The sequence below is a fragment of the Echiichthys vipera genome (genome assembly GCF_963691815.1).
Source record: "Echiichthys vipera genome assembly, chromosome: 11".
NCBI lineage: Eukaryota > Metazoa > Chordata > Actinopteri > Perciformes > Trachinidae > Echiichthys > Echiichthys vipera.
Window position 1 is genome coordinate 8097752 of NC_139836.1, and position 15883 is coordinate 8113634.

Consider the following 15883-nt stretch of genomic DNA (forward strand, 5'->3'; position numbering starts at 1 on the left):
CAGGGCCGCACCTCTAGCTCTGTATCCAGTTCTTTTTATACCTCCGTGGAGACCTGTTCAAGACAGCACACCAGTTACAGCTTATATAAAACACAAAGACAGACTGGAAATACAGTCAACTAAGACACAAGCATTTGCAGTGTTAGGAACTGGGTGTCTGTGGGAAAAATCGCAGCACAGTTGACGCGGCGTGGGTTTGTCTGCCAGAGAGGGTAGGCAGAGCTAACGCAACAGACCTGCTCTTCAACCAACATGTGAAACAGCGTACCTTTTATTAGTGTTGCAAGTAAACCGTTATAATGGCTGAACAAATGAAAAAAAAAGTGTGATGACTACAGACGATGGAACTTCAAAAACAAGTGAGATACATAAACACATCTGCAATTAGTGCTTATCTCCATAGGTGCTGCCAAGGAGAAAGATTGTAACTTCAATTATTTTAATGCATCTAACAATTATAAAATACCTCAAATCCGGTTCCAAATTTGGACAGCACAAACATAACTTGAGCATAAAGTAGAAATGTAAGCTGTGGGAAATAACTTTAATAACCTTTATGAGGTGGTAGAAAATATCAGCAGTCAAATGAAAGCCATTAGATTATTTAGTATTTCATAAGAATATATGTATGTATTTATATGTAAATCTACATGTTAGATACATCTCTGAACTTTGAGTATCCTAGTTGTGATTCTAAACATTCTTCTGAGTCATAAATGACCGAAGACCAGCTGTCAAGCATCTGCTCTTTTCCAGCGTAGCAGCGTTATCTCGAGCAGTGCGCTCATTCAGAATGCAGCACTTTCTTTGTCTTTATTTGGTGCTGTTGTGTTTGGCTCGGGACTCAAATGCAGTTGATATTTCAACTCAGAGGTGAAGCTGAGGGGAAATAAAGGACAAATGTCAGATCTTTTTTTTGTAGGAGATTGTATACGGATTAAGTAGCAAGTATTAGGAGAATACAAATAAGGTGAAATAAAATGAAATAAAATATTTTGCTCTACCTTTCCCAGATTCAAACGTTGGAAACACAGGTGATCGATGCAGAAAAACGGGCCTTCAGCGCTCACCAGCAGGTAGGGATCCAAACAAAAGCTTTTTTACCCGTACTTCCTGTGTGTTCTTTTTAGTACAGTATGCATGTGTGATTTCAGGTGCAGTGGATGGAGGAGAAGCTGAAAGCTCCAGACAGTCAGTCCGGAGACTCAGAGGTGCGTTTGTTCCAGCGGTGCCAGGAGCTGCAGGCCTTGGTGCAGGAGAAGGAGGACGTCATTGCCCAGCTGGAGCAGCAGCTGGAGGAGCAGGTAAAACACACGCACATGAAGAATTTCATCAAAGCAACAGATGTAGAGCCATTGGATGTTTTCTCCCTTTTTTTCAAGGAACAAAAGAATGTGGAGGAAGATGTGGCATGCCGTTAGATAAGGAGAACTAAACTCTCAGGAGACTTGTTCGTGATACTTGTTCTTTAGGATTTCCCGCCCTGCTCTCTGCAGTGGCATTCCATGTCCTTATTTAAATATGCTGAGTCATTTCCATGTTCTGCTTTATCTTCACAATCTCTCTATCCGACGTTTGTGTCCCAAAATATTCCGTGGCTGCCCGTGTTCAACCAGGAAGAACTGATTCTTTCAAACTTGTCCCTTTTTTCACTAGAAACAGATCCGACTTCAGGATTCCAAAACAGTGGAGGAGAAAGCAGCTAAAATCAAGGAATGGGTGATGCTGAAGTTGTCAGAGGTAAATAAATGACTGCATTATGGATATAAAGTGGGATGGAAAAGTGGCAAAATGGTGAGTTAGGGTCACCGCTATCTCATATCCTTGGATAGTTCGCTGGTCTAGGAGGGGGGTTTATGTTGAAAGATATCTCTTGTTCAGTTTGAGGTGGAGAACGCAGCATTAAGAGAAACCAACAAGCAACAGGAGGCTCAGATTGTGGAGTTACAGAAACAAGTGCAGGGTAAGAGCCTTTTATGCATTAAACGAGTCATGCAAAAAAAACGAACTTGATGACACTAAAGCGCTATTATCAAGGGCATGTATGTGTACGCACACACATATGATCAATACTGTTCAAAACATGTTTGCGCGTGTGCAGTCTTTGAGCAGAAGTGTGGCATCGGCAGAGGAGTCCTGTGCAGACCGGGCGAGGCCCAGCGTCTCAGCAGTCTGACGTTTGGCTGTTTCCAGGTGAGGGGGAAGAGCCCCCAGGTCCTTACTGGACCAGCACCCTGCCAGAGGACACTCAGCACCCAGGGAGACACTGTGGGCAGAGATAAAACTGGTAAGTCCTCATAGATTCACAGCTTTGCGTATGAGAGCAGGCTGTAGGTGAAATAGGATGCTGGGACAAAGGAAGGCACAGTTTCATGGTGGAAAATGGAAAGTGACTCACAAGACCGTCTTTGACCTCCCCCGGTTCCCTCCCAACCATCAAACATCAAGGTCAGCTACTGGACAGAGTAGCAGGCCTTAGCTGGGAGTCAGATGTTTCAATACAAAGAGTCTGCTTGACCTTGGCTAACATATTTATTGCAAACTTCGTTATCACAACAAGGACAAATAAAATATGAATGTGAGGTCACTCATAGGTGTCTGAAAAGCCAAAATGAAGCTCAATCCGGGTCGCACGGCCTTCACAATCTTGCCAGCGCCTGCTCCGTCTAACTCCCAGCTAATCCATATATGGGCAAAGAGATGGGGCTCAGATGGTGCTGAGGCAGGTCAAATGAACCCCACAGTCTCTAGCCTACTATCCACCTGTGACGGCACCAACCTGGCACTCAGAGCAGCCAGCCTTTAATTATGCAGAAGTTTAAGCCTTGATATAATTCAAATAGGTGAGTTGTATAAAAAAATCACCCCTGTACAGTTGAGAACAGAACGGGCATATTAGAGACCAAAACCGTTTTTTGGGCATCTCAACATGGGAGTCTACGGGGATTGACTCCCTTTTGGTGTCCATTAGAGGAGCTGCAGTTTTGGGCTTCTACTGAATCTAGTGTAATGGAGCCAAGATATACCAAGAAAAAAAAGCAGTCTTTCAGATGACCATTACTGCTTTGAGAAGTTTGGTAACTAAATTGAAAATGAATCTGAACTGAAACTGAAAAGTATATTCGATTGATGTGTTGGATATGAATTTGTTCACGTTTGACAGAGAAGAGCAGTAAGCAGACAGCCTCCTCAGGGACAAACGGTGAGGTCCAGACGCCTGACCAGACTGGATGTCTGGGTACTCCTCTGGAGGAGTCTGCAAACCTGGTTGAGAATGCACGTGGACCTGAGTCTAGAAGTGTTTCCTCCGTGCTCTCCAGCGCTGCATCGGAGGGAGAGGGAGGAGGAGGGTGTGAGGGCAGAGGAGGTGTTGGAGTCTGCGGCCTGGAGTTCAGCCGCCCCGGCAGTGAGACCTACTTGACTACTTCGGACGACAGCAGCTCTCTGTTTGACGATGACATGCAGCGTGCTGAGCGGCCCAGCTTCAGCCTGCTGTGCTCGTCTGACGGGGCGCTGGGAGGGTGTAAGGAGGAGGACGAGGCACACAGGGCCAAACTGGAGGACTGCACCTCTGAGGAGCTCAACAAGCGTTTCCAGTCACAGAGACTTGACTCCTCATCCTCTTCCAGCGAACCAAACACCCCAAGCCCCATCCTCACACCAGCCCTCACCCCTAAACGACCCAACCCACCCCAGGATCCAAGGGATAACCCTGCCTCGCCCAAACAGCCCCGGCTGCGGACCCCAGTGGGGTTCGGGTTGATGAATGTGGCTCTGGCAAAGAAACACCTGAGCCAGCCACCAATCAGCACCGAGACAGCGCACGGACAAACACGTAACGCTCTCAGCATGCTGCGCCCCCTCCGGCCACAGGAAACTGACCTCGACCAGGAGCAGGAGGTTGGCATGGAGACAGGCAGGGACACGCCTCCTCAAGTCCTCCCTAGCTCAAAAGCTCTGCCCACATTTCCATTGTTGACCTCACCTGGTCCACCTGAACCTGGTACCAACTGTGAAGACAGCTCAGCACCCCCTACACCCCCTTTACACAGGCTACCCTCCTGGGTAAGATCCTCTTATGTTTATTATTAACTGCATTCTGAAAATGTACACCATCATGACGCTCTCCACTGAAAAGCAAACAATTCAAATTCTTAGCAACAATTTGTCCTCTAGCCTTTCCATTACATGCCGGTCATGTCAACAGCATACTATTTGTAATTCTAGTACTCACAGTCCCACCTGCTGCTAACGTGCACATTAACAGCAATAAAGAGTAAACAGCCTATAAATGGTCAGTGTTCTATAGAAAATGTTGTCTTGACTTTCAACGTTACAAATTATAAAACGGATTGTGTCAGTCCATGCTTGTGATTAGCTGAGTTCCATTGAAATTTAATGAAATCAAATAAGTACTTTTGCAAATAATCACAAAATACTTACGTAAATAATCACAAGTCAGTAAAATTATACAAAATATCCTTGGTTGAGGGATTTTACAGCATGGAGTTTGAAGACTTTTGAGGAGTTCCCACTTAAATCATACCTATTATTCCATAAGTGGACGCCTGGCTCGGCAGTAAAATCATATATTCTGTGAACAGCCTCAATCATTCAAAGCCAATTTCAGCATTACTAATCATTACGCCAGGATGAGGATGGTCAGAACTTGAAGTACGCAGCGCTGTCATTCAATGAATGCACAAAACAAAAAAAAAAACAAGATGACGGTGAAAGAAACAAAGAGAGCCATTGTCTACAAAGAACTACAGTGTTTAGCGAAAGAATGATTATTTGTTATCAATACATAATTGTATTTAATGTTGCTGTGTGTTCATTTAATGAAACATTGGCAGGTATATGTAGTAGCGGTAGTGTAAAAGCAATAAGTCACTTGAGGCTGTGATTTACAGTGATTTTAGAACAGCTAAGGGACATTATTGCTTCAATAAATGCCAGCTGCAGGTAAATCTTTGGACATTTCGCCTGTGAATATTCTCATTTGTCCAGGTCATCGTTATCCTCAACGATAGACATGTCCTTTCAAATTATGGTTTCTTACTGGTAGAATTTTCAGTCTTTTCAAAAATATTTACTGATAATTCAGGTTTTTTTGTACAGGAGAGTCGCATCTACGCTGTGGCCAAATCAGGAATCCGACTGTCTGAGACGTCCTGCACAGATCCTGCTAGCAAAGGTAAGACAGGAGGTAAAGATGTCATTCATCAACACCCTGCGTCTCAGTCTCAGTTACAGAGACGCTCTACTCAACGACTGACTAACTGAACTGTGATCTGTGTTGCAGACCCCTCCCTCCAGTCCTCCTATCCTGCCTTTGTAATGTACACATCCCTCATCTATAAAAACATGACTGCTCCAGTTTACACTACTCTGAAGGGGGTAAGCATAACTTTACATCTTAACAGTTTGTCTTGTTTTTATTGTGCAAAGTCGATTTTGACATACAGTATTTTGTCTCTATGCGTGCAAGTGTCTACCAATGCTGTGTTGCATCACTTCCGTCTTGCAGAAAGCCACCCTGCTGAGCAGCAGCCCGTTCTCTGACGAGTCGTCCAGCTCCGAGGAGTCATCTAGCTCAGGGGAGGAGGACGGCTCCCTCTGCAGCTCACACACGTCCACCAGCTCCCGAAAGGACAGCAGCCCAGGCAGCCCGCGCTCTCTCAAGAGAGGTACACCCCACACATGCTGGAAGGATTTTTAGAATTCCAACAGCAGCTGAAGTTAAACTGTCATGATCACAGCAGCTGCTGCAGATATTTACTGTCATACAATCTTGATGAGGGTGAACACCCGAACAAAGCCTGTAGATATGTTGCATTATGGGTTACAGTGTCATCACTTTTTCTTCTCCTCCAGCTGTGTCCATGTCTTCAATGACATCAGAGAGCGACTACGCCATCCCTCCGGATGCCTACTCCACGGACACAGAGTGCTCTGAGCCGGAGCAAAAACTCCCCAAGACCTGCTCTTCAGCCAGTGACAACGGCAAGACTGTGAGTCAGTGTGCAGCGTGTACGTCCCGACTGAGGACACACCAAAATCACTCGAGTGCAGATGCCAAGCTCCTGTGTTACATGCTGACATGTTGTCTTGTCTTTGTCCAAACTCAAGTCACAACTCAAGTTTCAATAAACACATGTGCAAGTCTATACAGTGCAATAACATGGAATATGTCCTCTCAATGCATTATTTACATAAACCGTATTTATGACATAAAGTAATATATTATGGATATAAATTACATTAGTCTTAAAACCTCTAATTGGTAACTGGGGAACTGAGGTTAAATACCTGGATCTCCACACCAGTTAGTTGGTCCAGTCCCAGCCTGGTCCTGGTCCTGGACCAGTCCCAGCCTGGTCAGTTGTGTACATGAACTGATGAAGCCTCTTGGATGAGAGGTGAAACGTCTTCCTAGACAAATAACCAAGTCCAGTTGCTTTTGACTGAAATTGCTTTGGGGAGAACGATGACCTGGACAAAATGAGAATATTCACAGGCTTCCGGTAAGAGGGAACAAATCTGGATGTTTAGTGAGTTGCTCTCCCTTCCCCTGCACTGGACACTACATTGCAGGACTTGAAACCTTTGGTGAGGCAGCTTTTAGCCGATACGCTCTGTCTGCCTGAGGACCTGAGAGGAGCTGAAGTGTTGACATTTTTAAAAGAGAACTTAAAATCTTCCTATTCAGCCATGACTAAGAATGGTTTATGAACATTATTAACATTATTTTATTTACTTATTATATTGTTGTAACTTTGTTTGATTGTTTTCTTTTTCTTCTTGCTTTAACTTTTAATCTAATTCTTTAATGTTTTTTTTAGTTCCCCTACTAATACTTATTATTTATTATAGCTTTTAAATCTCTTATTTCATCATTTCATTATCTGCGTGCATCGTCCTCTAGCTATTTAACTTTTGTCTTTTTTCTGATTTTAATGGTTTTATAGTGTAAACCTTTTTTGTACAGTTGCTGTACAAATAAAGTTTTATTGATTGTATTACATAAACCCAAACAGCGTTTTATTTTGTAGGAACCAATGGAGAAGTCAGGCTACCTGTTGAAAATGGTGAAGACCTGGAAGAAAACTTGGAAGAGACGCTGGTTTGTACTCAAAGACGGAGAGCTGCTCTACTACAACTCACCGGTGTGTTTTAAACTACACTTTTTTATTTCAGTGACAAAAAATGTCCATATATATATGTTTGTCTTTTATCTGTGTTATTAATGCTATTGTTCTGTTGACAGAAAACTTGTTACTTCTAGGCTGAACTATTGCAACTCCTTATCATCAGGCTGCTCCAATAAGTCTGTTAAGAGTCTCCAGTTGGTCCAAAATGCTGCAGCTCGTGTACTAACTAAAACAAATCGAAAGAGAACATATTTCTCCTGTATTAGGTTCTTTGCACTGGCTACTTGTAAAATCTAGAATAGAATTAAAAATCCTTCTCCTTACCTACAAAGCCCTTATTGGTCAGGCTCCGTCGTATCTTAAAGAGCTCATAGTACAGTATTACCCGACTAGATCGCTGCGCTCTGAGAATGCAGGGCTACTTGTCGTTCCTAGAGTCTCCAAAAGTAGAATGGGAAGCAGAGCCTCCAGCTACCAAGCTCCTCTCCTGTGGAACAAACTCCCTAGTGTAATTCGGGAGGCAGACACTGTCCCCATAATAAATATTATCTTAGAAATATGTTGTTATTTCTAAGATTCTTTTTTTCAAGACAGATGTCCGTCCTCCACAGAGCTGAGTCTGTCTGACGTTCCTGCCTGTTAAAGGGAAGGTTTTCAACGCCACCTTAATCTACAGAGGAATTGTTGGGTCTATGTAAATCATAAATAAGTCATAGAGTGTGGTCTATATCTAATCTTTGAAGTGTCCTTACATAACTTTTGTTATGATTTGGCACTATAAATAAAATTGAATTGAATTGAATTGGATAGACCATTTGTATTAAGTGGACGGAGATCTGTTCCTCCGCAGAGAGCCGCTGTAAAACTATATTATTCCCCTATAGAGTGACGTGATCAGGAAACCTCAGGGACAGATTGAAGTCAACGCCACCAGCAGCATCGCCCGCGGAGAGGGAAAACAAGTCCTCCAGGTATTCACCCCTAAGAGTTTTGTCCACAAAAACATCCAACAAAATGTCCAGCAGCACGATTAAAGAGGATTCATTCTCACCTTCACCTTGTTGTTGTTGTTGTTGTTGTGTGTACTGTAGGTAGTGACAGGGAAGCGTGTGTACTACCTGAAGGCTGACTCCCCGAACCTGCTGGAGGAGTGGCTCAGAGTGCTACAGAGCGTGCTCAGGGTGAAAGCTGCCAGCCCTCTCTTCACCCAGCCAGATATCCGCCCTGGCATGAAGGGACTGCTCGTCAAGGTCCGACATCCTAAAAATGATCTTCACATTTGACTTAAAAAAAAAAAAAAGAACATTTCCCCCACAAATAACCTAACTTAACTTAATAACTTCCCAATACCAATAACACTTTCCTTCATTTTCTTACTCCATGGCAGGTGAAGCACGGCTACTCTAAGCGGGTTTGGTGTGCTCTGATTGGCAAAACCCTGTATTATTTCCGCAGCCAAGAGGACAAGGTAAGATTCAACGTAAGCTATCGCAGGCTTCAGTTGTACATGCAGAGACAAGTGTTATGTCTCTACATTACTTTCATGTTTTAGATGTTTTACATAAAGGGACATACTCTTCATGGCTAAGTGGCTGGAATAAAAATCTGTGTGAATCTGTGTGTTCCCAGTTCCCCCTGGGTCAGATTAAGCTTTGGGAGGCCGGGGTGGAGGAGGTAGACAGGTCAAGAGATTCAGACGATGACCTGAAGGCGTGTGGGTTGGGCTCACAGGCGGCACCTTTTACCATCGCCATCCACCCACAAGAGCAAGGGCCCACCTACCTGCTCATCGAGTCCCGCCACGAGAAGGTCCGCATTACTCTGAACTCTCTCTTTTTGTGTGATTGTTGCAATTTTTCTGCTTTGCACTTCAGAGACACAACAAGTCAATTTCATTTATGTAGTGTCAATATCACAAATCAAATCTTATTCTCTTTATTTTTCTGTTACTGGAGTTTCTAAATTCTGTTTATTATAAAGAAATCAGAAAGGAAATGCCTCACAACACTTTTTTCAGAAAAAGGTCTTCCAGACATTGTTGGTTTAGCACAGAAAATATAAATGCTTTCATAAATTTGAGATTGGGGAGAAAAAAATCATGTCCATACGAAATTGTTGCTGTTTCTAAATTTAAACTGAAAAGTAATGTTATTCATTTCAAGGTAATGTGTGTATTTCCTGCGCCACTGCAGTCACTGATGTGAATGTGTGTGTCTCTGAAGGACTCGTGGCTGTACCATCTGTCTGTGGCAGCGGGCACCACAGTGGGTAAAGTTGGCACTGAGTTCGAACAACTGGTGGGGAAACTCTTCCAACTGGATGGAGACCCAAGTGAGAAATACCTGCAAAGAATGACTTTTTGTTGTCTTTGATTGTCCATTACTGACTGCATTTGACTTTAAAAACATACGTCACATGACATCACACAACAATCTGCAATAGTAACCAACTGACAGAGAGAAGAATGTATTGAATGTATTGAAATGTATTTTGAAAAAACTCCATTCATACTCACTGCAATCTATGTAAACAATTAATGCGCTACAGACTAATGGGAAGAAAACATCCAAAATACACATTTAGCTGTTTAACTGCACTTTGTCTATGTTTGTCTGTAAATTTATCCTAAATTCACCAAATGTTAACATTAGATAATGCATCATTTTCATATTTAAATCGATATTTTCAGTTCAATTTCATTTTCAAAGCACGTTACGTCTTGCTCGTCTTTTATGGTACAAAAGTAAGGATTTTTTCTCAATTTACCAACAACACCATGAACCAGAATACTGCATTACAAATCAGTACATTCATTTGTTTAACATGCAAAACAAAGCAGGCCCCATATTGAGTTGAGGGTGCAAATGTGTCTTTTCCAATTTCCAATTTTACAGAGCATCTTTCACTAAAACGGTTGTCCCTCGATTTGTTTTCATTAAGGCCCCTGAAAAGTTCTAGTGAATGGCCCCTCCCCAAATCTGCCGCTCATCGGCAGGGTTTTTTAAAATAAATAAAAGGCCCAAACCATATTCAGGAGAGGGGGTTTTCCTTGTTGAAACAGGATACATTTTACTAAAGAAACAATAAATGCAATGTAAATTAAACGGCTGTACCCCAGAAAGCTTTTTACTTCATACCCCCTTATGTGCAGCCCTGTTTTCATTCATAGCTATTTAAAAAGGACTTTTAAATCTCTTCAATTTGTCTCATGTCTTATTTATTTGTTTGTTTGTTATAAAAGTGTATTTTTCTGTCTTTAATTTCTTCTTTCTGTATGGAGAACATTTATTTGTATGACGTGTGTTTATTACTGCCTTTAACTAACAGTCTCTTTGTCTTTCAGACTCTCAGATCTGGAGACATCCCATGTTGTGTTTCAGTAAAGAAGCTCTGTTGTCTCCTCTCACCACCCTGCCTTCACAAGCTCTGCAGACAGAGGCTGTTAAACTCTTTAAGGTACACACACACAGACACACACACACACACACACACACACACACACACACACACACACACACACACACACAGCAATGATGTGCGGTTTTATCCACAATCAAAGAGTTCTCTCTCTTCCTGCGTCTGACTTTTAAACTCCATCATCTCTCCTCAGACTTGTCAGCTTTTCATTAACGTGGCCATCGATGCTCCGGCCATCGACTACCACGTCTCGCTGGCCCAGAGTGCCTTGCAGGTGTGTCTGGCCCACCCCGAGCTTCAGAATGAGTTCTTCTGCCAGCTCATTAAACAGACCCGCAGGAGGCAGCCGCACGGCCAACCAGGACCCCTGCAGGTTTGCAATCTCACCACACGGTGGCAGCAGCAGTCTGTGTTATTTACTTTGAAAGTACAGAGTGTTGGGAAAGGTTTGAATCATCAAGTTTACTGAGTAAATTGTTTTTTAAGTGCTTAGAAAAAATCTGTTTAAAATAATTTCAGTCTATGTGGTCAATCATAGCTTTGCCTTGTCTCCCTTATGTTGGCATGGTTACCAAAAGAGCTTTTACATGCTAAGAGCAAGTCCCCAAAAGGCAGTGACATGCTGCTTTTAAAAACCAGAAACTCCTGTAGTCATGTGACAGGGCAGCAGTCAAAGCATGTATAAATATGTGATATGTGTCATTTAAAGACATCAGAATGAGTCAGAACACAGCTCCTCTGTCACAGTCTGAATGAACGAACTCAGTGTCTGATTCACAGGATCAAAACCAGCTTCATATTGTTCCATAATAAAACTGTTTCCAGTCCGTCTCTCACATGTTGCACTAATGTTTCTGTACAGATTCTCATATTTGTGACACAGTTTGTTCAGAATGTGTGTGTCTGTCATTCTTTAGGGCTGGCAGTTTCTGGCCTTGTGTGTCGGACTATTTCTGCCCCAGCATCCGTTCCTTTGGCTGCTCCAGGTTCACCTCAAGAGACATGGAGACTCCAGGTGAGAAAACCCCAAGGGCTGTTGAAAACTGTGAAGCATCACAACTCAGTTCTTCAATTGTCTCGTTCTGTACAAGGTTTACTTTGCACTGAGCAGAATATCCTCACACATGAGAGGCTGGAACCTGAGGATGTTTAGAGTTTTTGTTTGAAAAATTACTCAAACTAAAAATCAAACTAACAGATTATCAAAGTAGTTGCCTATAAATATTCCGACGACCAACTAGGGCTGATACAAATACCAATACCTAGAGAGTACCTCATTTGACACCCTTTTTCTACTAAATCCGATACTAATCATGTGAATGGAAGCATGCCACCACCACATTGAATTAAATACACTTTGAAAGTGTTTAAGTAATTAAAATATTCACTGATTATCCATACAAAGCTGTACAATGAAGTTGTATGTGGGCTCGATTTCACCACACCACACACTGTTTGGGTTGTAGCTGCTGCAGGAGTTGGCCAATCACAAGTCGCATTAAATCAAAGAACGCTTGCAGTGATTGGCTGCAAGAAAACCATATGAAACCATAATTTTTTTGGTTGATCTGGGTCCAAAAAGGATCAAATGCTGGTATAATTTGACTGGAGAAGCTTTAGTACTCCTTGGTGCTGCATTATTTCAGTCAAGTTGTCTTACGTACTATTCTAAAATAATGCTGACATGGCATTATCCCGGAGCCAGCTTTTTACAATCACTTTAGTAAAGCGTCCGAGGTAGCATCTGCTGTACTAAGGCATATTATTTTTCTCTGTGGGTCTGCCTCACAGAAACATAATGCAGACAACAGCACCTGTCGCAGTTATTTGCTGTGCATGTATTTACACACAGTTGGGCTTCAGGGACATACTGAAGGGCAAACGGTCGAGTGAGATATACGGTAGTTCTTTGTGTACCGATGCATGGAACATTGTTACATTGTTGGATTCGACAGTGCAACACCAGAGTAGATAACAGGAGTGCCCCTATAAGAGCATAAATTAACATTGTTCTCCAAATATATATTAGCACAAACATAGGTTTATGGTGATCACTAACTGGACTGAACCGTGGACACTGGACTGTTGGCTGCTCTGACTGTCGAAGAAGTTTTAAAGTGCTCTGAGTGAACTGTTTCATTGTCTCCCTGCTGTTCTCAGGACTGAGGTGGGTAAGTACGCCATCTACTGCCTGCGCTCGATGGAGCGGACACAGCAGAAGGGCGAGAGGCAGGCTAGGCCGTCCCGTATGGAGATCCTGTCCATCCTTCTGAGGAATCCCTATCATCACTCCCTGCCGTTCAGCATGCCGGTTCACTTCCTCAATAACACCTACCAGGTAGTAATACAGCACACAGGGAGATAGACCATAATGATAACAGTGAAGCCTTCAACAAGCCTGCTACACTCTTACATCATCAACTCAAACACAGTTTACACATAAGAGTCGGTGTGTTCAAACTGTCATGCATATGCTGACATGCTTCACTGCTCCACCCCACTATTTACCTGCACGCTGTGAGTCAAGGTTTCTCTTTGGAGTGTTTGTTTATGTCACTCCCTGCTCCCTGTGTCTCTCTGCTATGACATCATAGCCTGGATGCCGAGTATCTAGCACAGGGCTGAAGGTTCTCAGGCACCATGGCTGATTTCAGGTCATATGTTGACTCTAAATAGCCCGGACTGTGAATGGGTGTCTGTCTCATGTGTCAGTTCTGTGATAGTCTGACATCTTGTCCATAGAGGTCCTGTTCCCCGCCTCTTGGCCTCTCGGCCTCTGGGCGGGCTGGGATCCATTCGATAATGTATTGCCATGAAATTTGGTTGTTCCCCTCAAGATTAATTGTAATCACATTGTTGATCCTTAAACTTTTCTTCTAGCGCCATCATCAGGTCAAAACTTTGGTTTGACCCATTGACCCTTTGTAGCAAATATTAGCATGCTAATGCTAATATAAGCTAAAAAGGTGAGCATGGTAAACACACATGCTATACATTAACATGTTAGCATTGTCATAGTGAGCATGAAGGACATTAACCTTCATAACTTTTTCCAGAAATTCTTTTCTACCAGAAATCTCTTTGGTTAGGCAACAAAACTACTTGGTTAAAGAAAAGATATTGGTTTGGGTTAAAATAAACCTCTTTTAGCAGAAAGCCCTGAAAGCTAACTTCTCCCCAGTTCACATGTTAGCATTTCAATGTTAGCATTTAGCTTAAAGCACCGCTGTGCCCAGAGGTGACTCTAGACTCTATTGGGGCCCTAGGCACAAATTCACAGGGGGCCCCTTGAACCAGCGTTAATCCCCATAATATATGATATCTTATAAATAATCTGACACAAAACAAAATAAATGCAGAATGTAAACCTTTTTTTTATTTCAGAAGTACACATTATAGGTTTATTAAAACTGAATAATAATACCCACTCCGTTAAACAAAAAGTTTAACGGAGTGGGTGGAGTCAGGTGTGGCTCTTTCAGTGCCTTCAGGTCTCCAACTGTTATTGCAAACTTTGAGCATTGTCACTGCTGTAGTTTTCTACTGGCCTAGGGCCCCAGCTGCCTACCTTGCCTTCTGGCAAGAGCTGCTTCTTGTTCAACAATGAGATCACAGGATAAATGCTTCCTTATTGTCATGCATGTACATCCATTTATATATGTCTCTATATTACAGACAGTCTCTGCATGTATGTGCTACATGAACAATTCAGAACCAGTCAAACATTAAAAAAAAAAAAAAGTTTGAATGTTCTGAATTTTAAGAAACGTTTGCTGTCTGAGCTTAGTTGTGATCAAATCCATCATTTGTTAAAATGGTTAGTAGGGATGGGATTCGAGAACCGGTTACAATTGGAATCAGAACCAGAATCGTATGCCTCAAAGGTTATCAGTTTCTTTTATTAATTAGCCCTGTTTTTGTGACAGTTTCACATTTCAAAACAGTGACATCAAACACATAATTCTACTAGAAACTTGCAACAATAAGGAGTTCTGCTGGAGAGGAAGAAACAGTCCAGCGTGGTGTCATAAGAATTAGCGCCAAGCAGGCAGGCTTGGATTTTTTCTTTGAAAAGCCTGAAAACCTAAATAAAAAAGAAAAGCTATTGAAAAAATATTAACTCCTTTCACCTACACTGTGTTCAGACTCACATAATAAAACAGTCGTGTTGAACCCTGAAAACCCATGGAGCCTTTTTTTCCACGTAGAAAATTGATCAGGAAGGAATCAAGAAGGGAATCAATAAAGAATCACACCGATAAGCGATAATGGTTTTGGTATCAATAAAATCTCATCAGTTCCAATCTCTACTGGTTCGACAGTGAGAGAAAGACAAGGAGCTTAACTGTCAGGATCATTGCCATCACTGTTGTGTTTAATTGCATTGATTTAGGTGGTTAGCTTCGACGCTTCGACCACAGTGGACGAGTTCCAGTGTCGCCTCAACCAGGACACTGGCATAAGGAAGACAGGGTTATCTGGTTTCAGCTTATACACTGATGACCCTACTGGACGAGAGCTGGAACACTGCCTGCAAGGAGGCATTAAGGTGCATCTGCTATCCATGTGATGATTGCTTAGTTACTCAGACAGTAAGTGTTAGATTTAGTAACACTTTACGCAAATCTGTTGTCTTCGTGTCCTCTGCAGATTTGTGACATTATCTCCAAATGGGAGCAAGCCTCAAAGGAGCAGCACACTGGCAAGTCTGAAAACACCAGGACTGTTCGCCTTACCTACAAGAGCAGGTGGAGAAGGACACAGCCAGCACTCAGTAGATCGACATGCACATATGCTAACTCCAGGATCATCAAGTCCACATGTTGAGCCAAGCTCAGCATATTGATAATGCTTCTCTTTACCGGAATACAGACGTAGTTGTGCTTAATTTACTCTAAATTCTCTCAATGCAATACTATTTTTTTAAGCTCACAACAAACAGCTCTACACAAACACATTTCAGCAATGTAGAATCCTTCTATCATTCACGTCTGTATTTACAACTTCTCTCCTTTATTCTCTCGCTTCCTTTTTTCCTTTCCATCCACAGGCTGTACTTCTCTCTCCAGGTCAGGGGGGAGTCAGAGAGGGAAAGGTTGCTGCTGGCTTATCAGACAAATGAGGCCATCGTAGCAGGAAACTTCCCCGTCAACAAGGAACTGGCTCTGGAAATGGCTGCCCTGCTGGCCCAGGTCAGAAAAAACGTCAAAAAGTTATTTTAATTGCTTCCATTTTTATTAATGTTTTAAGTTTGCGCAGTATGTTCTGACTTTAATGGAAGAAGTTGTTAGAAATAGTGACAAATACTTCCT

The 15883-nt window shown here is 42.5% G+C and overlaps 1 protein-coding gene across 1 annotated transcript in view; it reads left to right on the plus strand.

Moving 5' to 3' along the window:
• plekhh2 (pleckstrin homology domain containing, family H (with MyTH4 domain) member 2) overlaps positions 1 to 15883 on the plus strand; it is a gene marked incomplete at its 5' end in the record, with an annotated part of 33418 nt that overhangs the window by 11060 nt on the left and 6475 nt on the right. Inside the window, 23 exons of the mRNA XM_083922418.1 lie at positions 1014 to 1076; positions 1155 to 1304; positions 1657 to 1740; positions 1882 to 1963; positions 2102 to 2287; positions 3164 to 4065; positions 5122 to 5197; positions 5306 to 5400; positions 5531 to 5690; positions 5878 to 6014; positions 7056 to 7169; positions 8039 to 8125; positions 8246 to 8404; positions 8542 to 8622; positions 8784 to 8963; positions 9377 to 9485; positions 10498 to 10610; positions 10765 to 10944; positions 11489 to 11586; positions 12732 to 12909; positions 14965 to 15120; positions 15222 to 15319; positions 15622 to 15763. Coding sequence (XP_083778544.1) covers positions 1014 to 1076; positions 1155 to 1304; positions 1657 to 1740; positions 1882 to 1963; positions 2102 to 2287; positions 3164 to 4065; positions 5122 to 5197; positions 5306 to 5400; positions 5531 to 5690; positions 5878 to 6014; positions 7056 to 7169; positions 8039 to 8125; positions 8246 to 8404; positions 8542 to 8622; positions 8784 to 8963; positions 9377 to 9485; positions 10498 to 10610; positions 10765 to 10944; positions 11489 to 11586; positions 12732 to 12909; positions 14965 to 15120; positions 15222 to 15319; positions 15622 to 15763 — 3630 coding nt within the window. The remainder of the gene's footprint in view (positions 1 to 1013; positions 1077 to 1154; positions 1305 to 1656; positions 1741 to 1881; positions 1964 to 2101; positions 2288 to 3163; positions 4066 to 5121; positions 5198 to 5305; positions 5401 to 5530; positions 5691 to 5877; positions 6015 to 7055; positions 7170 to 8038; positions 8126 to 8245; positions 8405 to 8541; positions 8623 to 8783; positions 8964 to 9376; positions 9486 to 10497; positions 10611 to 10764; positions 10945 to 11488; positions 11587 to 12731; positions 12910 to 14964; positions 15121 to 15221; positions 15320 to 15621; positions 15764 to 15883) is intronic.